Below are 25818 nucleotides of genomic sequence, written 5' to 3'. Positions count from 1 at the left end.
CGGAACCGGGACGGCACCTGCGGGGCGGGGCCGCAAGGGAACGGGGCCGGGGCGGGGGCAGGTGAGGTGGAGCTGAGGCTGGGCCGGGCCGGCGCTTCCCGGCGGCCCGCAGCGAGCCGCGGCCTGGTCCACACGTGGGGCCTGGTCCCGCCGTACGCGCCCGGGCCCGGCGGGTGCGCGCCCCTGGCGGGGTTCGGCCCCGCGGCCTTTGCCCGCCATGCCGCCGCCGGCAGAGCCGCAGCCGGAGGCGGTGGCCGAGCCGGCGCTGGAGCAGTGGCGGCAGTACAACGAGACCGACCGGCAATGGGCGCTGCGCCGCAGCTTCATCCTCCGTCACCTCCCCGCGTACCCCGGCGGCGCCATCGACCAGCTGCTGGCGCTCTCCGTGCTCTGGACCAACCACGTCTTCATGGGCTGCAGGTGAGGCGCGGGGCCCCGCGGGGCGCGGGCGGGCTCTCGGCGCTCGCTGTCAGCCAGGGTGCCCGCAGGACACCGCGGGTCGGGGCGCTCAGCAGGACGAGCCGTGCTGCGGGCAGGAGCCGGTGAAGTCAAGCGGGACGGGAGCCCCCGCGGGGAGAAGGGGCGCACAGGCTCCCGTGGTGGCCAAATCTCGGCCCCAGATGCGTTTTAGAAAGTAGCTGCAGAACAGCTGGGATGAAAGGGGCTGAGGCAAGAGAACTTCTGTCCCTGGCCAGTTTTGTTTGCTCGAGTATGCCGGTGTTTGTAGGTGGAGAGGAGCAAGCCATTGGAAAAGTTTATGTGTGTTTTGCAAGTAGTTCTTGATGTCCCGCCCCCAGGACTCGTTAAGCTTGCGGTGCTGTGCTGTGTCATTTAAATGAGGAGAGAGCTTCCCTCTGAGCACAAAGCAGCCTGTGCAGTCCCCTGAAGGCTCAGCTTTCTGGGAGAAGTAAACGTGGAGAAGGGAAGTGGAATCCTTTCATCCAGTCGTACCGACCATAGCCAGGTTGTGGAGAGCTGCAGAAATGTCACCCACGTTCCACAGACGCCTTTAATGATGTGATTGTTTTTATGATTGTTTTTAACTGGACGGAAGTAGTTGCTTCACGACCAACTTCTGGAAACTGTGGCACATAGATGAACTTTTAATAGTGTTCCATCCCGCAGCCTTGTGGGAGAATACTTTGTGTCATCTCTACAGAGCAAAATCAGTATCTTTAAATACACATCTGCCTGTTTCCTTTTTTTTTTTTTTCCCTGGGTTAAGTACTAAGCTATTCTGCCCTGCAAGCACCAAAATTTAACATATATTTTAAACAGTTTCAAATTCCAAAGCTTGAGCAATATGTTAAAATTGAGAATATAAATATATTCTTCATATATAGTCATATACAGTGGTCCATCTTAATGTGCTTGTGTGCTGTCTTATGGGGACCTCTGTGCCAGGGCTTTTGGGAATGGTGCAATAAACAGTTACAGGATGCAGCTAATAGAAGTGAAAAACTCTGTGGGAAGATTTCAAATCCCCAAAACTGCTGCAGTTTAAGCCTGTCAGTGCACATACTTTCTGTGATGGACTCCCTCACCTGCAGCTCTCAGGGGAGATGAGATTTGGGCAGGATGCAGTCTGGACCCATTATCAGTGAAGATGTTTCTCCAGAGCTGGTGTGCCTGGCTGGGAGCACTGCAGGGAACATTCTGTACTGTTAAAACAATTCTAGCTTTACTTACAGTTGCCTGAGGAAGGAAGGGACCTGCAGCATTCCCTGGAACTGCCTTTGGTGTTTGGGAAGAGATGTTGTTGATGTATCAAGTAGATAGCTTCAAAGTTTGAGGGATTTTTGTTGTTTTCTCTTAGGTTTGTTGGCTGGTGTTTGGTTTGGGGTTTTGTTTTGTTTTCCTAATGCTGATTTCTTGCCACCTGAAGACCCTGTGTTTGTCAGAGTGGCTCAGCTGGTTAGAGCAGGGTGCTGATAATGGCAGTGATGTGGGTTCAGTCCCCTTGTGGGCCATTCACCCAAGACTTGGACTCCATAATCCTTGTGGGACCCTTCTAACTCAGACTGTTCTGTGGTTCTGTAAAGAACAGATCAGAGGCTTTGCTGTGAAATCTGACTGAGTGTTCTGCTGGGAGATGATGTGGAGAGCATCCAGAAGGCTCAGAAAACATGGTCTGTGAGGAAAGGGTTAAGTAAAAGGCCTAATTTAGTTTAGGTGTGGATGAGAGAAGGTGTCCCTGTTCCCAGATATGTTAAAGGTGGCTGAGAGTGGGGGCAGTGGTGCAGGAAAGTATTATGCTCCAGAGTTGCAGGGATCAGGATAAGGGGTAACCTGTTCAAGTCACAGAAGGGAGACTTCAGGTAGGTACTGGAGGCGCTGGGTTCCTCTGGCCGCAATTGGCAAACACGTGTTTGCCAATTGTGGCCAGAGGAACCCAGCGCCACTGGCTGATCTCCTCCCCACCCCCAGCTGAAATACGAGCCCCTTCCTTTGTGAAGAATGACAGGTGTCAAATCTGACCCTATTCTTGCACCCTGCTGGAAAGGGGTAGTGCCCATGACAGGTAATGTCTGGTAACAGCCAGAGAGAGAAACAGATTCCCACTGCTCTTTCCTTTGGCTTCGAGAGCATGGGGCTGTGTCCTGGTTTGAAGGATGGAGGGAACCTCCCTTGGAATGGAAAATGTGAATCCCTTCCCTCTAAATTATTATAACTTTGAAATTTTGAGGCTTTCAGGCAAAGGAATGGGGAAAGGAGCAGCATTTCTTCCCTGGGCTGTGTGTGTGCATCCCCACCGTGCCCCCCGTGTGCCCGTGTGTGCCCCTGCCGAGAGCCGAGCGCGGGCCAGCCCCAGCTCCCCCCGGTGCAGCTCCGGGCACGGCCGGCAGGGGCGCTGCTGGCTCCCGGCCGGCGGCGGGGCAGAGAAAACAAAACTAAACAAAACAAAATGTAACAGAAACTGTGCAGCCTTAGCGGGAGCTTCAGGGTTGGGCGGACAAGGAGTGCAGGGTTAAAGTGTAGCAAAAAAGCCCGAGTCAGCTCAGAAAACGCAGGGACTGGGCTGTCCTCCTCCCATGCCAGCAGTGAGAGGGCAAGAGGAGCTGAGCCCAGCCCCTCACCCCCTGGCCAGAATCTCATGGTATTTTTGCCCTTCCAAAGAGAAACCCCCTCCAGGTAAGAGAGTAGCAAGCTGCACACTTTCCCCACCGTGGCCATTTCTTTAGTCCCTCTTAAGTGCTGGTCATTATTTTCTCTTAGTAACAGATGGAACAAAGTTCCATGAGAGAAAAAAACAAAAGGAAAAATCCTAACCCCCAGCAAGGTATTACCACTATCTCATCTCCCTTTGGTCCCTCCTGGAATTTTCTTCCCATTCCCGGTTCCACTGCCTCCACTGAGGGCTGAGCTGTGCTGGTGAAGCAGGGACTACAGTAGTCTGTGCTCAAGAGTTCTCCCAAGAGTTTATATGGATCTAATTTCTGCCTGGTCATTTAAATCAAGAGCAGAAAAACCTTTCTTGAGTGGATTTCCAGAGTCCTTGGAACAGCAGTATGTAGAAGCTGGTGCAAATCACTGCAGCCCTGGCTGTTGGGACAAGCGTGGGCTCCTGTCTGTGGGCAGTGCCCACAGATGCTTTCTGACTTTGGAAGGTGAGCATACCATGGAACAGGTGCAGCATTGCTCTTCCTCCTTTCTGAACCACGGTGTGGAGCTGTCAGAGGCTGGTGTCAGGCCATGTTTGTAGGCTCTCCTTGAATAGAAAAGTTTGGGTTTCTTTCCTGTTCAGCCTCAGCATGCAAATGGCTCAAAATGATGTGACAGATCCCCAGAGCAATGGAAAACTGAGCTGGTGGGGGATGTAAGGCCTAGAGGGATGGCACAGGGCTGTGCTATGCACATCCTTCTTGTGTGGAACTGTGGGTGCTGCAGCATGGTCAGGGTTTGCTCAGAGCTTGTCACAGCCACCTCACCTCTCTCATGGTTCAGGAACCTAAAACATTTCAGTTACAGCACCCAGCCACAATTTAGTTTGGCTTTTTAAAGAGTGGTCGAGGAAGGCTGAGTGGTGCTTTTGTCACCTGACTTGGCAGTTGCAGTGTTGGTGACAGGCTCTGGCTGCTGCCCCACACAGGACTCCAGTGCCAGTCTGAGCTCCTGTGTTTGGTTCACTGAAGCTGCTGCTCCTCCTTCACACCTCAATGTTCAGTAGTGCTCCTGGCAGCTCAGCCAAATACTGTATTTTGTCAGATAATGTATTTAAATTTCAGTTTAGAGCACTGTCAGTGTGGTGGCTGAGTGGTTTAATGAGAAGTGGGTTTGTGCAGAGCCAGGTCAGCTGGTGTGTGGCTGTGTGCCTGTGCCAGAGCAGCTGTGGCAGGGGGACAGTGGTCAGTGCTGTGCTCTGCTCCATCAGGCTCAGAGGAGCATCTCCCTGCTGTGTCTCAGGCAGCTTTCGTCCTTGTTTTACATAAGAGAAGCTCGTGTGTGCCTGTGTGCTGCCCTGGGGCTGGCTCTGAGGTGTCCTGTTGTTGACCCCACACAGGTACGGTGTGCAGGTCATGGAGAAGGTTCTCAAGATGGCTGAAGGCATCGACATCGGGGAAACGAGGTCCTACGAGCTGGTGCCCAGCAAGAAGCTGAAGAGATACCGCTCTCCATCTGACAGTGAGTACATCTGCAGTGTTAGTGACCCTTCCCTTCCATTCCCTTCCCTGTCTTGGGGGCAGCCCTGGGAGCAGGGGGACACCGCTGTGCCGTGGGGCTGCCTCTGGGACAGCTGGCACAGCAAACTGGAGGGGAGTGCCTGTGGTGGGCTTTGCTGGACTGCAGAGCAGTTCCCCTTCCTCTGCTGTGTGCATGATTCACACACAGTTCTGGCTTTGCTTAGGAAAATACCATTTTTCATTTCAATTCTCAGGTAATTGCTTTCCTCTAGGAATGGTGTTTGGAATCAAATACCTGTCTGGCTTCGTCTGCTGTGGTGAGATGTGATGTTCTGACCCTAGGAAGGGTTGTACATGTACATATTGATGTTCAGCTCATTGATTTTGAATTACAGCCTGCTTGGAGCTTTGACCGGATGAGGAACAGACAGGATGTGTAGTTTTGGAGTTTTTTTTCCCCCCTGCTGGGCCTGGAAGAGTGCTGTATATGTCAGCCCAGGCCGTGGTCTTAGGTATCAGTGTTCCTGCCTTTCCAGTGGAGAACATGCAGCAGGCAGAGAGTGCTGGCAGTTCGATGGCTCCGTCTGCTGGCTGCTCCATGGTACCTTCAGAGCACTGGAGAGGGGTGGGAACTGTGCCTGCTGTGTCAGTCAGCAGTGTGCCTGTGTGAGGCACAAATGGCCAGAAAGCACAGGACTCCTCTGGGCTTGGCTATAATTTCTAGTTCTGCCAAAGTTGCTTCCCTTACTTTGACAGCCAGCAGTCTTTCTGTGCTTCCACGGGCCAGCTGCAAAACTGAGGAGATGCTGTTCTTCTCTGTGTTTTGTCTGTCACAGGCAGCAGCCCTGAGGGTTCTTCAGGGCTTGTTGCACAGAAGGCATAATGAGCTGTTCTGCTGGCAAGAGCCTTTAGGTGCTGCTGCAGTGCAGCCATCAAAAACAGACGGGTAAGAAACACAAACCTTGCCATAATTCATCAGAACTGATAGGATTTAACACGTAAGAGCTTTGTCACCTGATTTCAGTAGGAAGGAAGGAAGGGCTGTTTGTGCTGTGTGCAGGTGTTGTTTTCACCTGCTGGGTGGTGATACCTGTGCTGTGGTGGTTGATGTCTAGACAGCCTGACCTACAGCAAGACCAGCACTTTGGCACTGGATTAGGCAGCATTTCCCAGCACTTAGCTGGCCTTTTGCTCCTCCGATGAAATTACACACACGTACCACGTCAGCACGTGGGTGCTGAATCTTCCACAGGAGAAGCCTTGTGTAACCATCTCTTAGATGTAACATATTTGCTTGTCAGCTATTTGATTCTCCCCTTCTGCAGTAGCTGTGCACACCAGGATAGTCTGTCTCATTTGAATTTCTTCTGGTGAAGAAACAAGAGGTCTGTCAGAAACGGAGCCCTCAGTCGCTGCAGCTGTCCCTTGAGGCTCAGGCAGATTTCTTCATGTTTGCTGCCCTTTAGCCCAAAGCAATTACACTGAGAGAAAATGTGCTTCTATTAAGTCAGTAACAGCCCTGTGTGTTTTGGAAAGGAGGGTTTGGTACCACTGTGCTCCACCTCAGATGAAGAGACAGGATGATAAAGTAGTTTATCTGACATCATCCTGCAACCCTGCAGCAGAGTCAGAGCTGAGGTTCTAGTCCTGCTGTGGTGTTCTGTCTTGTTGACCGTAGTTTTACTTTTTTAGTAGATTTGAAGGGATTAACTTCAGAAATGACCAGATGGGTCAGTGGGCAATGCTGGAAGGCAGTGTCATGTGACCAAATATGTAGATATTTTTGTGTGGTGGTTATGAAAGTGGAAATACTAGTAGTGACCTGCACAAGAATGACTTTGATGAATTGTGAATGTCTGTTGGAAGGAAACCTTTTGGGTTTTGGCTAAGGAATTCAAGTCCTGTGTTCAGAGCCTGCAGGCTCCTCTTGCAGATCACTTTCTGAAAACACTGTCTCCCTGTCCTAGCACATATTGGTAATTGTGTAATATTCTTCCATCTCGTAGGTCCAGACCCAGAAGAGGTTACTGAGCCACCCAAAAAGGTGGTCCCCAAGTTCCGAGTGCGACCACGCTTTGAGCCCATACATTTTGTCACCAGCGCTGAGAAGGATGGCAAGAAGAACAATTCTCTGGATAACCAAAGGCAGGAGGTGAACCAGGAGGCAAATACAAACAGCATGGCACAGCCATCTGAAAACTGTACAAATTCTTTTGTGAATGCACGAGAGGTGAATCCCCAGCTCTCCAGCTCAGCTGGGCTTGGCTTTACAGGCCCAGCAGCAGCAGCCAAGAAGGCTGTGAATAATGTGGACTCTACCACAAGCAATGCCGTGCAGGTTTCTGTTTCCCCTTCAACTGCCCCATCTGCATCAGAGACTTTCCCTCCATCAGCAATAATGCTGAAGCAGAGCTTTATGGAGAAACTGTCAGCAGCTGTCTGGAAAAATCTTACTAATCCAGATGCAAACACTGGGACGGATAAAATTAACTTCACGTATCTTTTGACGCGTTCAATTCAGGCATGCAAGACAAACCCTGAATATATTTATGTTCCTCTGAAAGAGATTGCCCCTGCTGACCTGCCCAAGAGCAAGAAGCTCCTGATAGACGGCTTCGCTTGCGAGGTGCGATGTCAGAACGTCTACCTGGCCACCGGCTACGCGGGCAGCAAGAACGGATCCCGGGACCGAGCCGCGGAGCAGGCAGTGAAGCTGCTGAAGAAATCCGTGGAAGTTCGAGTTGTTCAGCGGAAGTTCAAGCACACCTACCACGAGGACCTGGTGGTGTGTGAGGCAGGTGTGTGTCGCCCAGATTTCCCTCCCGCTCTCAAACCTCATGAGGAGTTCGTAGTTGCCAACAGGGACTGTGTCCCAATGCAGCCCGGTACTGAATCCACAAAGGGTTCCACAAATGCCAACAAAGACTGGACTAGTTTTGTCCTCACGGAGAATGCCAGTGATGCAATAGGAATACTTAACAATTCTGCCTCATATAACAAAATGTCTGTTGAATATAAGTATGAATTAATGCCCAACCGCTCGTGGCGTTGTCAGGTGTATCTCCAAGATCACTGCCTGGCCGAGGGATTTGGCACAAAAAAGACCAGCAAGCATGCGGCAGCTGAGGAGGCACTGAAAATCCTGCAGAAGATGCAGGCAAATATAGCGTCCCTCAAAGTGACCCAGGTGCAGAAAGTGGGCTGCTCATCACGGGGCTCCGGGAGGAAGAAGGACCTGAAGGACCTGGTGATCTACGAGAACTCCAGTAACCCGGTGTGCACCCTGAACGACACTGCCCAGTTCAACAAGATGACGGTGGAGTACGTCTTTGAGAGGATGACAGGCATGCGATGGAAATGCAAGGTGATGCTTGAAGATGAATTCATTGCAGAAGCAGTTGGAGTGAAGAAATCTGTCAAGCATGAGGCAGCAGAGGAAGCCGTGAAAATCCTCAAAAAGACTCAGCCAACTGTTGTTAATAACCTAAAGAAAGGCACTGTCGAAGACGTCATCTCCAGAAATGAGATTAGAGGTCGATCGGCAGAAGAGGCTTTCAAACAGAAGATCAAAGAAGACAACATTGGGAACCAAATTTTAAGAAAGATGGGCTGGACAGGTGGTGGCCTAGGGAAAGATGGTGAAGGAATTAGGGAGCCTATTTCAGTAAAGGAGCAGTTCAAAAGGGAAGGACTTGGGCTTGATGTGGAAAGGGTGAACAGAATCGCTAAGAGAGATATTGAAGAGATCATCCGAAACTATGCACGTTCAGACAGTCACATTGACTTGACTTTCTCTAGAGAACTGACCATGGATGAGCGGAAGCAGATACATCAAATTGCCCAAAAATACGGTCTTAAAAGTAAATCGCATGGGCAGGGACACAACAGATACTTGGTGGTGAGCAGGAAGCGGCGCAAGGAAGATCTGTTAGACCAGCTGAAGCAGGAAGGCCAGGTTGGGCATTACGAGCTTATCATGCCCCAGGCAAACTGAGATGAGGTGTCCCCTTTGACCAGAGACTGAGTTTCCTGGACACTCGACTAAAGAAAGAGATGCTGCATTTTTCTCGTGGGTAATAATGACATTAAAGTCTTTTACTTTGGCAATATAATTTCTAAAATGTTGTTAGGTGTTTAGAACCGACCGAATTCTGTTCAAGCGCATTAGCACAACCCAAAAGCAGTAGTGCTGTTCCTGTATGTGTCTTTGATATTACTTGTTCCTTCACATTTTAATAGTTTTGTAATAGCAAACACACATGTCCAACGAGAAGGAATTTGACATAATTTAAAATTATAGGTCCCTTACTCTTCTTGAGCAAGGAAGGAAAAAAAAAAACACTTTTTAAAAAAAAATTAAAAAGCAAAGGAAATGCAGTCTGGGGGCATAAGCTTGTATGTAAAATTGGTATTAATTACAACAAAAATAAAGTTTTATTTCTGGAAAAAAAAGGTTTTGTCACACTTTGTATTAAAAAAAGTGTGAAAACTTGATTATTCTTGAGACATGCATATATCGAGGTCTTGTCTCTGCTGTGTTTATGTACAGTATGTAAACCTTAACCAGTTTAGTGGTAGTTCTATTCATAGATTTCTACCTTGAGTCTCCCATTCTGAGAGTCGCTGACGGCGCCTTCATTGCCAGCGAATGGGACTGAGAGAATTCCAGCGTTTCTACCTTGGAGAACGGTTGACATGTGCAGATACCATGGTGAAGTGTGAAATATAAAAACTGGAGGTAAATGCAGAGCCCACGCTCAAAGATGCTCATGTAGCTTGTGGGGACTGTTATATAACTTATTTTTTTACTTTGAATATCAGCTCTTTAATCCTGACAAAACTGAATCTGTGCCTGGTTATTTCTCTGCTCCATCCCTGTACCGATGCTTGTGTCTGGTGAGGGTGATTCCCCAGGAAACTTCTGGCCTTGCTCTGACCACGTGTGAGTGTGGAAGCTCTCCAGGGCCGGCTTACGCCACTGGGAGGCTGGAGTGGTTCCCTCCTTTATGGGGAAGCAGCCTCTGACCTCCATCTGCACTGCTCTTCTGGCAGGGTTACAGGACACAGTGCTCTGTGAGCCTTGGAGAACACTCCATGCTTAGGAAGCTTAAAGGATAGCAGCTGACCTTGGAAGAGCCAGGAGTGAGGCATGCCTAGAGATGCTGGTTATTCTGTCAGCAGTGGGGTTTGCAGATGCTTCTGTACCACTAAGCCAGCCCTAATGCAGTGTTATTGTCAGGTCTCCTGTTGCCGTGTCAGCCATCACCTGCTGTTTTCTGCTGCTTATATTTGTCTCTCCAAATCATTACACCCTCCTCTACCTTTTTTCCCCACCTCTTGTTCTGGTTTTAAATGCTCTCAGGGCTGAGGTGAGGATGCCTGACCTCTGAATGTCCTGTTGGTGAGCAGTTAGAAGGATTTTCATCCCTGCAGGGTGATGAGGAAGAGGAGAGACTGCCCTGGCAGGTGAGACTCAGGAAGCAGAGAGCTGCAGCACAGCTTTTGCCTGCTTGGTCTGCTAGCTAACAACTTGCTGCTGCTGTGAAAAAAATAATATGGCAGTAAATTCTGAAAGTAGGGTTTTTTTTTCCTTTTGTTTGGGCTTGGTTTTGTGCATTTCTTCTCCCTGTGTCTGAATTCTGCTCTCAAGAACACTGGACTACAGCAGATGGTGCTGTAGGAGTGGAAGAAGCCTGGTACTTTCTAGGGAAAGAAGTGAAGCTCCTCCTCCCTAGCTTTGGTATGCACCAGGTGTTTAGAGCTTGGTGATGCCAAGGAAGGCGGCAAGAGTTCCACTGCTATTCAAGATGAAAAATGCCTCCTTTGGGAGAGGTGGCGCCTAGCTGTAGTCACAGTAGCTCAGCAGGGGTAGCTGGCCCAGGCAGTCTGTGCAGGATGTCTCCTTTCCTGTCCTGGGTCGTGGCTGTGACCCCTCTGCCACAGATGGTGCCTGTGCAGGACCTGGTGGGGGCTCTGCAGCGTTGCTGTGCCTGGGGGGCTGCAGAGCCTCAGCCTTCAGGAGAGGCACCACGGGGCCATGGTGGAGTCTGTGGATAAAGGCCTTGCATGAGCAAGGTTGAAGGTAGGATTGATTTTCTTTGGCAGCTCTGTGCCGCTCGTTTGTGGCTGCAGTGAGTCCACTCTGTTGTTTTGGTTCTTTTTTAACTAGTGAAACAAACACAAGAATGGTGGGACTGCCGCAAGGGCCTTGGTGGCCTTAAGAGGGACTTGGCTCCCTCAGAAAGGGTTGTGGCATTACAGCTGCTCCAGGTAAGGCACAAGGCTGTTTCAGGGTACACACTGTCACTGCAGATCCAAATCTGCATTAAGTTTTTTGAAAGAGCCCAGCTACTTGTACAGAAACCAGCTTTTGTTATCTGTCACTCATCATAAATGCTGTTCTCTACCTGCTAAGACAGGAGGAAAGGAAATGCAATTCCTGTAATAACTGAGCCAGCCCTGTCTCTCTGTCACTGCCCCTCCCCTGCACTACCCCAGGCACGCCTGTCCGCACTGCTGCCCACAGGAGGAAGTATCACAGTGCTGGAGCTTCAACCCACACCCAGCTGCTGGCAGCCCAGTTAAATAAGCACAGTTATACACTTCTTGCCTATTTATACAATAAGCACTAAGGTTACACTTTATTTACAACTTTTGAAAAATGTACAGTTTCTTACATGGGTTACTTGTGCAAAGTTATACTTTTCAACTAACAGACCAATGTGCACACAAAAGACACTGGAACAGTGGACAACACAATTGCAGGTTCCATCCCACACTGCTGCTTAAGGTTCTGTATCCAAAGGTACAAACTTGCCTTACAAAAAAAGTGACTGGACTTACAAATGTTTTTTTCAGAATTGAAAAAATACTTCCATAAAACTGAAGGGAACGAACTCAAGCATGCAGCAGTAGCTCACACAAACCACGTCGTCATCTACGAAGAGCTGAATCTGCAGAGACTCGAGTGCCTACCCTGCACTTAATTCAAACTTCCCACAAGACAAAGTTAGATCCCAAACAACTTATCTTTCTCAGCTAAAGATAAGGGGCAGGAGAAAGACACCGAAGGAGAGTAATTCCATCGCTGGAACAGGTCAGGTTTTACCTCTTCCTTAATGTGGAAGGCCTTTTGCTGAGTACCACAGCTCTGCCTGGTTTTGTCCAGTAATGCCTCGGTGACAGGACTATAGAAACCTGACAGTTTCTGTAGGCATGTCCTTTAAAACAGTAATAAAAAAAAAGGGCTTGTTTCTCACCCTCAGCAAAGATCCAAGTACCACAGCTGTAGTGATTTATGTAGATCTGTACATAAATCTTGCATGTGAAGTGCAGAAGTAACAAGCATTCCAGGGTCTTACTAAATCTTTGAATTGGAATCAATCGAAGAGTTGATTTTTTTAACATGAGTAAAGGAGTAGATAAACCAATACAAAAGGGAAACAAAAGATGATTTCTTCACCCAGTACTTAGAAACGCAGTGGGGTCTAAACCAATAGTAGAGGTAAGTGACCAGCCCGGACACATCAGCACTTTAGTTAATATCAGTTAAAAAATGTGTATGTATATAAACATCCCTTTTATCAAGCTACACATAAGCATCACTGTGTATAACACAATTACAATTAAAAGCTTAGTGTACACTACAGAAATGCACAATACTGCCCTAAGACTGGAGAGGGACCACAGAAAATGAATTCAGCATCAGTAACTCTTTTGCAAGTAACCCAAGTACAGAACGTTTGACTTCAAAGTGGGTGCGTTCTGATGTCCAAGGAGAAGAAGCTTCAGCAAGGGAGGGTGGCAACAGCACAACAGCTATTTTGCTTGCAAAGTAAATGCTAGGAGGAAAAAGATGACTCGGACACTTTGTTTATTTTCCTCATCAACAGAGTGTTCATTTGCATCATCCTGGGTCAACAGTCACGCCAGCTCTGTTCTACTATTGCAGAAACCCGTTTTTCATATTCCCGCTTATTCTCTTGGTATAGCTGAGCTGCCTGGCTGTTTGCTGGACTGTTCGGATTTGGCTCATCCAATAGGGACTGTGCAAAGAGAAAAAGATCCTTAGGCACTGCAAAGTACAGTTTTCCAACACATCCTCTGAACTACGCACACTAGTCAGAGCAGAGCTGTTAGTTCAGGTGCAGCGCACTCCATCCCTGCAGCTGGAAGGCTTTAGAGGCTTTGGCCACCAGCGTCACCCCTGCACAGTGCAGGTGACTTGCTGTGACAGCCAAGCATTGCAGGGGGCCTCTGCAGTGATCACCTGTGTCACTGCCTGGCCAGTTTACACCTGGGAGAAATTAATTCTTTACCAATACTGTAGCTGCTATACTGGCTCTTAGGAGAGGGGGGGAAGAAAGTTTCCTGAGCTGTTTTTGTCAAAGCATCCTAATGTAATTCTGTCGCTTCATGCAGAGTTCTTTTACCTGTATGGATGTTAAGATGGAGGAGACATCATAAGTGGGGCTCCAGCGATTCTGAAGGATATCCAGACATATACTACCGTCTGCATAGACTGGAAAGGGTCAAAAACACCAGCTTAAAACACAACTTGTACAGCTACTGGCTTTTCTCCCTAGTATTGCCCACTCCTGAAAACCTAGGTACAGACACACTTCACCAGTCCATACTGCAAACAGGCCTCTAGGTAGGAAGCAGTGAAGCTCCTCATCAACAGAAACCTGAAGTATTTAAACTCAACCCCTGGTTATTCTCTCACAAGCTTGTGTCATTGCAATAACAGCTGTGGAAAACCATGAATAGATTTTAAGGCAAAAAAATTTCAGCTACCTAGAAGTGAACCAAACAAAGAACACCCACAAACAGTTGTTAACACTCAAGGTTTCCCCATGAAGTCTCTGCAAGAGTCCAGTCACCTTACTCACAGCAGCTATACTAGAACCTTCCCTCCCTGCACTGTACCCACACTTGCCGTGTTGGAAGGTTTCTGGTATTTCTGCACAAAGGCAAGGAATGCCTCTCCAGCCTTTAGTTACCAAGGAAGGGGATTAATTAAACAATCTTACGGTCACTGGCTATAGCTGGACCCTAACACTACATTTCATGGTGTATCATTCTTACAGACATTTTGGGGAAGTGATAGATGACAGCTGCATTCACCAGTGTCACTATGCTATGTCTACAATACATACAGACAGAAGTCCAAAGCACTGCTATTTAAGTACAAAACATTCTTCTGTAAGGCTTAACAGGCAGTTGAGTGTCTCATCAGTACTGTGCTGTAACACCTGAAAGGTAAGAGGCTCCTTTTATTGCCCCTTTCTTTTCAAGCCTGAGCACTGCTCACATATCCATCCTCACCAAAACTACACAACCACACTGGAATTGTGCTGCCTTATTAGATAGTGGAAACTTTTATAATAAATAGACCTTTTATACAGCAAGCTATAACAAAAAACACCCCAGCACTCTCTTCCCCCCCCACCAAACCTCCAACAGAACAGCAAAACCAAACCCAAGCATTGTGTAAGTACTTACCATTTGGATGAAACATTTTAGAGACAAATCTGACAGTAGGTGGCTTATTTGGGTATTCTTCTGTGAATTCTATTGTAAGTTTGAAAGTTCCTGGAGTTGAAAGAGAGATAAGCAACCTTTATTCAGCATGAATTTACACAAGGGATGAGTAAGTAGCATTCACCCACAATACACACTGACACTACTGTGCTCACACAGGCATGATGGATATGGAACACACATTGTGCAATCCCACAGCAATTCCTTTACTCTCGTGGAGTTAATCATTAACACTGAAGTCCCAGACAGTACTGGTACAAGAGTATTTCCTGTGACTTACTTTTACTAAACCAGTGAAAAGGTTTATGTAGGAAATAAATCTGCCCTTGGGGTTTTCTTCCAGAGAGCCTAATCCCAGTACACTGTACAGACAACAGCAGTGGGTGTAGAACCATCTGTGTAACATAACGTCATTCGTTGAGTCCTATGTATGGAACATGCTGTCATAGCAAGGACCTTGTAATTTATTTCCTCTAAATTAAAAAAAAAAAAGGCCTATTTCTCAACAACTGTAAGGTAATCAAGTCTTGCAGAAAAGTAGTATCGAATGCAGCATCCAAATCTGACACTTTAGAACATAAACCTGACCACTTACTTCATGCTAACTGGTCATCCTTAGTGAAAGACTGATTGAGCAGAAACAGAAAACTGAGCTGAGTCTCAATCCAACCATTTTAACAGCCTGCACCAATGTAAGTTATTTTAGCCCTTCTCCTCAGGCTATGACAATTTGAGAATAAGAAGTCTGTCAACTAAGCTGCACATATGGGTTCAGGGGATTAAGGACTACTCCTGATTCAGCTCGGTAACCAAGGAACTCTACCTACTCCACTGCAGACCATGCAAGCTCCTCCCGACCACGCTACCAGCGAGAGCAACCGGCCCCAGAGGCAGCTTGGGATGTTCCTGGGTATGCCCAGAGAGATGAGCTGAAGCATGTCCATATAAACACACAGCTCTCCTGCAGAAGGACTGCACCTGACACTAACAGCTGGAGCAAGCTGCTGGTGGGGCATATTGCCTTCTTTGAAAGGGCATCCATATGTATCAGCAATGGATGAGTCAGGTTCCCCACATCCCCCCCACATTCCGTGTCCTTGCTTCCTATTGTGAGGGAGTTTTCCAGCCCTAATATAATGAAGTTATTTCTTTGGCTAGCAAACGTGCCAATAATTGGTAAGCCAGAGAACAGATTTTTTTTTTTTTTTTTTCAGATCAGCAAGGACCTGCAAGATTTCCCAGGGACTCCTTTCTTTATAAGGAGATCAACTGTAACACTGAGTTGCAAGAAATGAAGGTCATTGCTCTGACGTTCCAGTTAGCAAATGAAGACACAGCACAGATGCTTTAGCACTTTCTCTACACCAGTGGGAAGTCACAACACCCTAAAAATAAGTTTATGCATGTTTGGTTTTTTTATTAGCAGCCTAACAATGTAACAGCAGAGAGCCAACACTATGCTATCTCACTGTGAAACAAACGAGCCAGAACAGTAGAGTTAGGATTGTTCAAATTAGTGGAAATCTGCAGTGGGGTTTTCAAGTTTACTTCACCTTAGTCCAATGGCACAGAGCCAGGTCTGAGATCAGCTTTAAACCCAGGACTGGGGAGTTAGGAACAACTTCTACCAGCTGCAAACATCAGCCCCTTAGAACCAAATGCTTAGAGATTTGACTCTAGATATTCTCAGCTCTCCCTGCCCCAGTTTGGTTCTCAGAAGCCTCCTCCTGAAGGAGTGACTAAGCAAGCAGTAGGCTGAAAACCAAGCACAAACCACCACACAGGTTTGAGAGTAACAGAAGGAGTTTGGTCTTAGAATCTATTTAAAACTCCTGAAAGAAAGGGAAGGTATTGTCCCACCAGAGACAGGACAGCACTACTTCAAACACAGATCTGAGCAAGGGACTCATCTGGAGCAATATCCAGCTGGAGTATCTACCTACTCAGATTTCCAAGTCAGGGCTCAGAGTGGCAATGGCTCTTTGGAAATGCTCCACAGTATGCAAACCCTCACTATTGAGCTTTATTAAAGGACAAATCTGGAGATTTGATGCACCAAGGTCCAAGGGTCACTCACACTGAAAACCCACAACAGGTATCACACTGCTGGGGATGAGCCTTCAGGGTCCAGTACCTTCTGTCACAAATTTTAATGCTTTCAACTGGTATTTCTCACAACTTACCCTAGACAGACATTTTAAAACCATGAATTATCATATTTGCTGTCATTATTGGTATTGGGCTCACCACTAATCTTAGGCAAACATTTTCTTTTCTGCCCTGTACTTACCTTGTTGATCACTCCTACGTCAGGATTTGAGACCCTGACACAGCCAAGGGAGGCTTCTGCACAGCCTGAGCACCAGCCCCAGCTACTCCACAGAGCAGAGCCCGTGTCCCTGCAGGGCCCCCACAGTGCAGCTCCCAAGAGCAATCCCTCCATTCCACTGCCCAAAAAGCAGGGACGAGCTCTTTCACTCCTGCACAAGGATCCGGGATCCACTTTCCATGAGCAAGACACAAACCACACAGAAGGCAAATGCCTTGTGTTATCTGCTCAAGCCTCCTGCACAATCACAGCAAGGCAGGATACAACAACTGAACTACTTAAATTCCTACACTAACCACAGCATCCTCATCCAGATTCAGAGAAACGGGTCTACAGGACTGGGACAGCCGGGATTTCCATGGCTGTGCCAGCATTACCACTTTAGATGCCACACACAAAGATGGTTAGAAATATGGTGAAGGGAGGAGAAATATCCCCAGGGTCCTACTGCAAACACCTGCAATCGAATCCTCTTAAACCACAAGATGGAAGTTATGCTGCTAGTCTAAATTAACCCGCGGCAGGCAGAGCCAGCCTGCACACTGAGTTGTGAAAACACCCTCCAAGTTCGGGGGTGGAGAAGGAGGGATATCAGCTGCAGAATGCTGCACAGCAAGTAAACAAATGTGCTTCAACTTCAGGTTTGCAGCCCAGACAAACTACACCACCTCAGAAGCTGCAAGCAGAGAAGGGCCTCACCAGAATGAGGATAAAAAACAGTAACTCTCACAATGTTGGCATCATTATACCTCTAGAATAACAAACCCCCCCCAAATTTCACAGGCTACTTTTACAAGAACTAAGCTATCTGAAGTTTTACAGTATCACCAGAGTGAAAGAGCCTAAAAATGAAAAAGAACACTGACCTGCAAAGGCTTCATGAGAAAGATTATAGTTTCAGTGTATCTTTGAGTCACAAGGGCCTGTGCAGTTGCAAAGCCAGTCCAAACTAACATGCTGTTAAATTAGAACTTCCTTACTCTTACCTACATGAAGCTGAACTGCATCTGGACTACACTACAGTTATCTGAACTGTGCTACTTCACTCACTGAATGGGAAAGCACAGCTGAGGCACCAACAAGCCCTATCTCCAGGCTCCAATTAGTGTTTTGTTTATCTAGGAAAGTAAGATACATCCAGAGGGGAGGAGATAAGCAGATATCCTGCCACACAAGACACATCTGTTTTCCTGAGCACACAGTGGGAAAACACAGACTTTGCTAAGAAAAGAGCAATCCATCACACCTCGAGATTACATTATGACATCAGCCAAAGCAGCAGGACAGCAGCAGCAGCCTCAAGCATCTGCCTGAACCTCAAACTGCTGTGAGTGCGACATGGCCTCAGTATCCAACATAAAGACACAATGCTGCCTCAGGAAGCACAGAGGAAATCAATATGTCAGAGCTCTCAAAAGCAGTCCTCAACCTTCTGCAACTAAATGGAAATATATGGAAAAAAAACCCTTAGAGCATCTGTTAACCACATGCTGAGCTGGAAGAGCCTGAGCATGGCAAGAACCTGCATTTTAGCACACTGCAAGGAGACAGCTTTCTGCTCCAAACAGTGAATCACTCTATTAGCAGCAGTGCTCCAAGAGTCTAAAGCAGCTCTAGCAACCCCCACAGAAGTTTAAGTGAGCCCTTCTTTAAGGGTTACCAGATGAGACAGCAAAATACATTTAGTCTAGCTGTTCTATTATGCAATGTTTTAAGTCCAAGTTCTAAACATCAGACTGCTGAAGCAGCTACTCTAGCAAATTTCTTAACTAATGAAATACATTAAAAAGATGTCAGTCTTCAGAGTTTTCTTAGGCATTAAATATTTGAGGTCTTCAAAATGTTCACAGAGAAATACAGTCTGCAACTTAGAGGCACATCCACAGGTGCTACCTCCACGGATAAACAAAGACAAGGGAGTTAGCCAAGAACAACATAAGAGTTAAGGAATTTTTCCTATGCTTTTGTCATGAGTCATGGAGATCTAAGATTAATTATAGCCTACACTGAAAGTACCTGAAAAAAAAAGCATCACTGATTTCAGTTAGACAGTATTTCATGTCTAACAAGTTTTCACAAGATGCTGAAGTACTCATACAGCACCAGTAAACCTATCAAAGTCAGTAAGGTCAGATGGAAACTACAGGTATGTCACCAGGACATATTTAGTCAGCTTTTAAACTTAAAAAGTCTTATCAATCTTAAGCCCTGAATGATACCAATCGTAGCAGAACAAAATAAAGGATAAGAAAAAGCCACTCTTCTGAACTTCCTTAAACATTCAGCCCATTTCCTACTTCAGCTGACTCATGTTGGAACTTGCTCACAAAACACTTCCAGCACAAGAAAAAAACAGAACTCAAACAAAAGACAACAGTTCTTTGCCAAGTTATCGATGGTTACCCAAACATGAATGTCCCTAAAAACATGATCCAAAGTTCAACAGAAAAGTTTGTAGAGACCCTTAAAATGACTTATAATAGATGTAGCAACTACGTACAAGACTGTACATGCTAACTGGTATGTTTTTGTAAGTCAACATAGCAATCTAAATCTACAACACTTTCTGAGAGTAGGATTACAAAAATTAGATTTACATGAATCAGGCACACGTGTGTAGTCAAGTGAACATGCACCCACGTCCCTCCCCCCCCACCATCTCCAGGCCCGCACCTGTTGCAGAGTCTACGGCAGTGACACCAAAGCCGTGTCAAACCGCAGCAGTTTACCCCGAGAAAGCCAAACACCAGCCCCGCACGCCGCACTTACCGTCCTCGAAAGGGGTCCCCTCGGGCCTGGAGAAGGGAAAGCAAAGCACAGCGTTACCCCGCTGGCAGCCGGCTCCAACCCCCCGGCGGCTGAGCTGCCCCCGCGGCCCGCCGCCCCCTTCCCCACCGACTCACCCGAAGATGACGGCGTTCCACACCATGATGTTGTTCTCAGAGGGGGCCCCGCTCACCCCGGCCGGGGGATCCTCCTGCAGCCTGCGGGGCACAGGGACGGTGAGCGCGGCCTGCGCCCCCGCGCTGCGCAAACGGCGTAACCCGGCCCGGCAGCGGCCGCGCTGCGCAAACGGCGTAACCTGGCCCGGCAGCGGCCGCGCTGCACAAACGGCGTAACCTGGCCCGGCAGCGGCCGCCTGCGCAAACGGCGTAACCCGGTCCAGGAGCGGCCGCCTGCGCAAACGGCGTAACCCGCGGCAGGCAGCGCCGCCCGCGCTACGCAATCAGCGGAGCGCGCCTTGCCCCGCCGCCATGTTGTGCTGCCCCCCTCCTCCCCCAGTAGCGCTCGGCCCTTCGTCCTCCTCCCGCCCGCCCGCCCCTTTCCCCTCGGCCCGCGGCCTCGGTACCTCTTGAAGTCCCGCATGAGGCGCCTACGGGCCGGAGTGGACATGGTGGGCTGAGGGTTATAGCTCAGGCATACACTGCCGGAGGGAGCGCCGGGCGCGGCTGAGGTTCGAGCTCCGACTGAGGCGGCGGCGGCGCTGACGGACAGGAGCGATCGCGGCCTCTACCACTACGGCGGGCGCGGGGGGGGGGAGCCTGGGCTGCACCGACTCCTGCGCCGGCAGCCGGACGGTCCCGGGATGTACCAACGGCGCAGGGAGAGGGGGGCGGAGCCGGATGTGGCTGAGCCCCCGGCCCAGCCTCTACCACCACGGGGGGGGGGGGTGGTGCCTGGGGGCGGCACCAACGGCGGCGGAGGGCGGGTGTGTGACGTCAGCAGTGGCGTCACGGAGAGGGCGGTGGCGCTGCGGGATCAAAACAGTTCTGTGGGGAACGCAAAGGCCGGGCCCACGAGCGAGCCAAAGGAGCGAGCGCATTCCCCACCTCCCCGGAAGACGCAGGGTTCCCTCACACCTAACGGTGGCTTGGGAAGGCAAACACCATCACTCCAAATGTCCCCCCCGCCCTTCCTCCTTCTGCCCTAGACTTCTGTGCTGAGGATGAGGCCCCCATGGTCTGGGACATCTCCGGGGTCAGTTGGGGTCAGCTGTCCTGGCTGTGTCCCCTCCCAGCTTGTGCACTCCCAACCTCTGGCTGCTGGGGTGGGCAGAGGAGCAGGGAAGGCCTTGGCTCAGGGCAAACTCTGCTCAGCAGTCACAAAAACATCACTGAGTTATCAGCACTGCATCCAGCAAAAACCCAAACCACAGCCCCACACCAGCTACTGCAAAAAGTAACTCCATCGCTATCAAACCAGCACAACCTGCTGCACTGTATTTTCTGCTTCCCCAGAGAGTGTTTTCAAAGGAAAAATAAGCAATTTTCTACGTTTCGTTAACAATTTTTGGCAATAAAGAATCTCTCAGCTGTTGTGTAAAGCAGGCTGGCTGGGCTGCGTTTCTCCAGTTTATCCTCACTTGTAATTTCATATAACCCAGCTGTGTGGGGAGGCGGCTGAAGAAAGAGACACGGGAGAAAACCCAGTGAAAGAAAGTTAACATTGTTATCCCGGCCGCACTGCGAGCCTGCCGTTCCGGACCTTTCCCGCTGCACCGGCCTGCGCAGTAAGACCCGCGGGAGCTCTTCCTGATTCTCAAGAGCTCTGTCCAGTTTTGCCCAGCCTTCTGAGGTGCAGGAGCTCCGGGAGCCGCCCCGGCGGGCGGGGCCGGGCCGCGGGGGCCGGGCCAGGCGGCTCCCAGCCCGCCGCCGCCATGCCCAAGGTGGTGTCGCGCTCCGTGGTGTGCTCCGACACCCGCGACCGCGAGGAGTACGACGATGGGGAGAAGCCGCTGCACGTCTACTACTGCCTGTGCGGGCAGATGGTGCTGGTGCTCGGTAAGCCGGGGGCCGGGGCAGCGGCAGGCCTTGGGGGAATGGCGGGGGGGGGGGGCAGGCCTCGGCCCAGCGGCGCAGAGGGCCCGGGAAGACGGCGGCGGGTGCGGGGTGTGGGATACGGGTGTGGGTTGGGGATGCGGACTGCGGGTTCTCGTGCGGGTGCCCGCCCGGCCCCGCCACCAGCCCGGCCCCTCGCTGCCCGCAGATTGCCAGCTGGAGAAGCTGCCGATGCGACCGCGGGACCGCGCCCGCGTGATGGACGCGGCCAAGCACGCCCACAAGTTCTGCAACGCCGAGGAGGAGGAGAGCGTCTTCCTGCGCAGGTGGGCCCGGCCTCTCTGCATCCCCCGTCCCTCTGAGCCCCGGCCCGGGGAAGGCGCTGCCCTCCTCGCCCGGCTGGGAGCCGCCAGCCAGGCACGGAGACACTGTGTCCGTGTGCTCTGCTCAAGCTCTGCCTCTCTTCCCCAGACCCGAAGGCATAGAGCGGCAGTTCAGGAAGAAGTGTGGCAAGTGAGTGACCTTTTTAGCCTTTTGAGCGACTTTTAGAACCCTTTTTATGAGGAAACCGTAGGAACCCAGAATCTGGGTTTTCTCTCAACTATGTGTATTTGTTTCCAGGTGTGGACTGCTGCTCTTTTACCAACACCAACAGAAAAATGCTCCTGTGACGTTCATTGTTGATGGTGCTGTGGTCAAATTTGGCCAGGGTTTTGGGAAAACAAACATATATACTCAGAAACAAGAACCTCCTAAAAAGGTGATTTGCTTTAGAGAACAAGGATACCTTTGCTTTTCTACAGGTGTTGTGTATAAAATAACTTAATGGTGTTGGGAGGGAAAAGAAAAGGATCTCTGAATAATAACTCAGTTTTGTGTCTTGTCCATGTCTCCCTTAAGTTTCCCTTGACAGAGGTCACTGCTGCTTGGAGCCTTAGCACTAAAGGAGAGCAAAATCAACTCTAAAATATTGACTGTATCTGATGTTTAGGCTCAATTAACAGAAAGTTTCCAGCTGTAAGTAGGTCAGGTTCCTAGTCTGCATAGTGATTCTCAAAGTCTGGCTCATCTACTGTATATCAGTGAGCTTGCTTCTGGTAATGACACCTTTAAGACCAGGAATCACTTAGCATAATTCCCCTTTGCCACCTGCAGAGTTCACGTAATCTTGATGGCTTGCATAAGAAGCCTTAAAACCTTTGGAAGGAGGAAGCAATCCCTACAGGCACAACTATTGCCAAGGTTCAACAAAATATTCTTCTTTTTCACCCAGGTGATGATGACCAAACGGACCAAAGACATGGGCAAGTTCAGTTCTGTCACAGTCTCCACAATTGATGAAGAGGAGGAGGAGATTGAAGCGGTGAGTTTTGGATGCCCTTAGTGGGCAGAGCCAGCAATGGTGTCACTGTTTGGGTGAGATGTTGTTACTCTGGGGTTTGCTGTTGCAAGGTGACGTGTGTCTATTTCAGAGGGAGATCGCAGACTCGTATGCACAGAATGCAAAAGTGATTGAGAAGCAGCTGGAACGCAAAGGCATGAGCAAGAAAAGGCTACAAGAGTTGGTGAGTTTTTTTTTGGTGCTGAACACAAAGCTCTGAGATGTGTTGGCTTTGTACACAAAAGCTATCTTGCAGGTCAGACGGCAGTTACAGAGAGGTCCTGGTATAGTCACAGGCAGCTTGCAGCTTTGTGAGGATGAGATTTCCTTTACAAGTTTTATAAAGACTCCTGAACTAGTTCAGGGGGACTAGTTCTAGTTCCCCTGAACTTAACATTGCATGCCATTGCCTGGAGAGCTAACTGAAGAGCAGCCAGCAGAGTGCTTGCAGGAAGGCTTTCTGTGACCTGTTGGATGAGGAACAAGGGAAGGAGAAATCAGGCCATGGCTTTGCCAGCCTGTGCTCCCATGCCTGCTTGGCAGAGCAGGTCATTGCCATGAGGCATCAGGGCACAGCAAGGCTCCTGTGGAGAATCTGCAGCTCAGCTGCTACTGCAAGGGGCACTGGAAGAATGAATGGCAAGAACATCACAATTGATCTTACCTCCTGTGGCAGGAGGGTAGTAGATGGAAAGGGGGAGGAAATGTGCAGCTTCCATCTGAGGATAGAAAGTATGAAATTGCCTCTTGGGCGTTTTACAATTTTAAAGGTGGTCCTTGTTTCGAACATCAGCAAAGCACTTGAGCTACTCTTGCTCCTGGTTTTGGAACTGAAAAATTTGCTTGGTCAGACAAGACAAGCAAACTTAATTGGAGCACTGAAGGAAAAATTATCCAGACATGATTTAATTCTACCTTAATTTTCCTATTCAGGCTGAGTTGGAAGCCAAGAAAGCCAAGATGAAAGGAACCCTGATTGATAACCAGTTCAAATGAAATTCTGTGTATCTGCTGGGTATTTGGAGACAGGAGAAAACTACCAAGAGCTATCACAGTTCTGTCAACAAAACAGAAGTAACAGACAGTGTTCAAGAGTTGCACTGTGCTGCAGCCAGCTCGGAGGATGAGAACCTCTCTGGATCCCTCTGTATAAGTGATACTCTGGGTACCAGTCTTAACTCCAACAGCATTGGAGACTTTGTTCAAACTGCAGTTCTCTACAGACCCAATGTTATGAGCAGGCTGTTCCAGGTAGAATATTTACTTTCAAGAAAATCTTTTCTTGGTGCCTGCCCAAGGTCACCTTTAGATACCTGTCTTTTTATTTTGTAGTTTTCAAATGTGTTTCCTTGAATACATTAGGACAACAGGTCCAAAAATGAAATCCTTACAAAAGTAAGCTCTATGCCTGTTGTTCATTTTGTTATTTTAAACTTGTACAGAAGGTGCAGCAGCCTGAGCCATGCCACTCCAACATGGTCTGGGATGCAAGGATTGGGCATGGTGCTGCTGCTCACCCTGACCTGCCAACACAGACTGGGCTGCTGCACTGCAGTCTTAGCTCCTGCTGAACTTCACAAGGCTGCAGTTGTACAGAATTACACTGTCACAACGGATACATATCAGAGTGTAAAATCCAAGCCTGTTTTAAACTACTGTAAATAAAACCTGCTACTCATGAGTTCAAATACATCGTTGGAAGTTACTGATACAGCCAGTGATCATTAAAGAATACAACTGCACATCTGAAGTAGCCCATTGGGCAAAACAGTATCGGTATTTGGAGTTGTGAAATGTGAAGGAAAAATTGTTTTGAATGTACTGACCACTCAGGCCTTGAATAGACAACATTACACACCAGTTTTTAAATGCTGTTTGGGTAATGGTACTTGGTGCCTCTTTCGTGATGTAATAACAGTGCTCTGTAGCCCATGTCTTCATTGCTCTACATTGGATTAAATATCATGTTAGATTTGAACTAGAAATACCTCTCCTGAGATGTTCTTGCTCCAACAAGTAAATGCATGATAAAATGCAAGCAATGAACAAGATGCTTCCATCTCCCACAATTGTTATGGAAAACTTCCTATAATCAATAGATTTTCCATCTGGCTTTATAGCCCTGACTGGGAAAACTCAGATCTGTGTACTTAAGGATCTCTATCCTCTCTTTCTCAGGAAAACAAGGAGTAAAAGAGGGAGTGAACTCTGCCCAGAGCTAGCAGAGATGGGTTGGTAGATCCTGGGACAATTTAATGCCAGGCTGGTAATCAGGTGTTCACGTTAACTCAGGCAGTGCTGACCTTGTTCCCTGCTCATCACCTGCTAATCTGAAGCCTATTTCCAGAAGCCTGTGGCCAGAGGCCCGTGGTGGTGTGCAGTAGTTGGGAGCGGCAGGACGCTGTGTGGGTACACAAACCCCTTTCCCAGTGTGGTAGCACAGTCCAGCCAGGGGAGGGCCTCAGAGTTCCTCTGGGAGTGATCCAAGCCTGGGGTAATTGCAGGTCGCTCTCTCTAACAATTCAGACTTTTTTTCCCAAGCAAGAGTAAAAGAATTTGACATCTGAAAATACTTTTTGAACCATGCGAGAGGTGCTGGGATGCAGATGCTGAGTCTCCAGTTGTCCAAGGATGAAGTGTGGTCTTGCTTCAGGTGACACCAAAACAACAAGCTGACTTGGGGATGGTGGGATTTATTGTCAGGGTTAAGGCTGGGAAGGACAAAAGGCTTCAGTTTGCACAGGCTGTGAAGGGGCTGCCAGGTGGGGATAGGACCATCTTTGCAGTTTGCTGAGGCACAAAGAAAATGTGGTAAGTGTCCCAGCCCAGCACAAGTTGTCCAAAGTAGCTGTTACCAACTGCCATCAACTTCCTCAGCTGCCTCTTGGAACTTTGTGACAGCACAGCACAGGTTTCTGGAAGGCCAGTCCCTGTTCAATCAGTGTTTGTCCTATCATTGGAAACCTGCCTAGTTTGGCTCAGGACTTGTGCATGGATCCAGTCAGAAAGGGGGGGAGTGCCTTGCATCTTCTGAGGTGCTTTTGATATACTCTAGTTATGCAGGCCATGGCTGAAACAGCTGCAACACAGAGAATCTGATCCAATACATTATTATGTATTTCTTACTTCAACTGGAGCTAGTTCACAACAGTGTAAATCAAGTTG

The 25818-nt window shown here is 48.8% G+C and overlaps 3 protein-coding genes across 3 annotated transcripts; 2 read left to right on the top strand and 1 right to left on the bottom strand.

Annotated features, from left to right (window-relative positions):
* The first annotated feature begins 13 nt into the window (after positions 1-13).
* NKRF (NFKB repressing factor) lies at positions 14-9074 on the top strand. The gene is made up of 3 exons (XM_009090374.3): positions 14-420; positions 4502-4623; positions 6629-9074. The coding sequence occupies exons 1-3, from the start codon at positions 218-220 to the stop codon at positions 8614-8616; spliced, it is 2313 nt and encodes a 770-aa protein (XP_009088622.2). The 5' UTR covers positions 14-217; the 3' UTR covers positions 8617-9074.
* A 2151-nt stretch (positions 9075-11225) lies between these two features.
* On the bottom strand, positions 11226-20141 carry UBE2A (ubiquitin conjugating enzyme E2 A). Its single transcript, XM_030228921.2, has 6 exons — positions 19844-20141; positions 19398-19478; positions 19264-19289; positions 14127-14216; positions 13055-13143; positions 11226-12667 (listed from the first exon to the last, which is right to left on the bottom strand). Exons 1-6 carry the CDS (start codon positions 19885-19887, stop codon positions 12539-12541), a joined length of 459 nt encoding a protein of 152 aa, XP_030084781.1. The 5' UTR covers positions 19888-20141; the 3' UTR covers positions 11226-12538.
* A 98-nt stretch (positions 20142-20239) lies between these two features.
* STEEP1 (STING1 ER exit protein 1) lies at positions 20240-24638 on the top strand. The gene is made up of 7 exons (XM_009090376.4): positions 20240-21275; positions 21481-21598; positions 21744-21785; positions 21894-22032; positions 22546-22635; positions 22745-22837; positions 23587-24638. Exons 1-7 carry the CDS (start codon positions 21152-21154, stop codon positions 23647-23649), a joined length of 669 nt encoding a protein of 222 aa, XP_009088624.1. The 5' UTR covers positions 20240-21151; the 3' UTR covers positions 23650-24638.
* Positions 24639-25818: the final 1180 nt, after the last annotated feature.

Source organism: Serinus canaria, chromosome 4A (genome assembly GCF_022539315.1).
Source record: "Serinus canaria isolate serCan28SL12 chromosome 4A, serCan2020, whole genome shotgun sequence".
NCBI classification, from domain to species: Eukaryota; Metazoa; Chordata; class Aves; order Passeriformes; family Fringillidae; genus Serinus; species Serinus canaria.
Note: the sequence above shows the minus strand (reverse complement) of the source record. Positions and strands in the feature narration are given on the sequence as shown.

Coding starts and splice junctions, on each gene's coding strand:
- STEEP1 (XM_009090376.4), top strand. CDS start 21,152: ATGCCCAAGGTGGTGTCGCGCTCCGTGGTGTGCTCCGACACCCGCGAC. Junction 21,599..21,743: donor GAGAGCGTCTTCCTGCGCAG/GTGGGCCCGGCC, acceptor TCTCTTCCCCAG/ACCCGAAGGCATAGAGCGGC. Junction 21,786..21,893: donor TTCAGGAAGAAGTGTGGCAA/GTGAGTGACCTT, acceptor ATTTGTTTCCAG/GTGTGGACTGCTGCTCTTTT.
- UBE2A (XM_030228921.2), bottom strand. CDS start 19,887: ATGTCCACTCCGGCCCGTAGGCGCCTCATGCGGGACTTCAAGAG. Junction 19,479..19,843: donor CTCATGCGGGACTTCAAGAG/GTACCGAGGCCG, acceptor TGTGCCCCGCAG/GCTGCAGGAGGATCCCCCGG. Junction 13,144..14,126: donor TAAAATGTTTCATCCAAATG/GTAAGTACTTAC, acceptor GACCCTTTCCAG/TCTATGCAGACGGTAGTATA.
- NKRF (XM_009090374.3), top strand. CDS start 218: ATGCCGCCGCCGGCAGAGCCGCAGCCGGAGGCGGTGGCCGAGCCGGCG. Junction 421..4,501: donor CACGTCTTCATGGGCTGCAG/GTGAGGCGCGGG, acceptor GACCCCACACAG/GTACGGTGTGCAGGTCATGG. Junction 4,624..6,628: donor ATACCGCTCTCCATCTGACA/GTGAGTACATCT, acceptor TCCATCTCGTAG/GTCCAGACCCAGAAGAGGTT.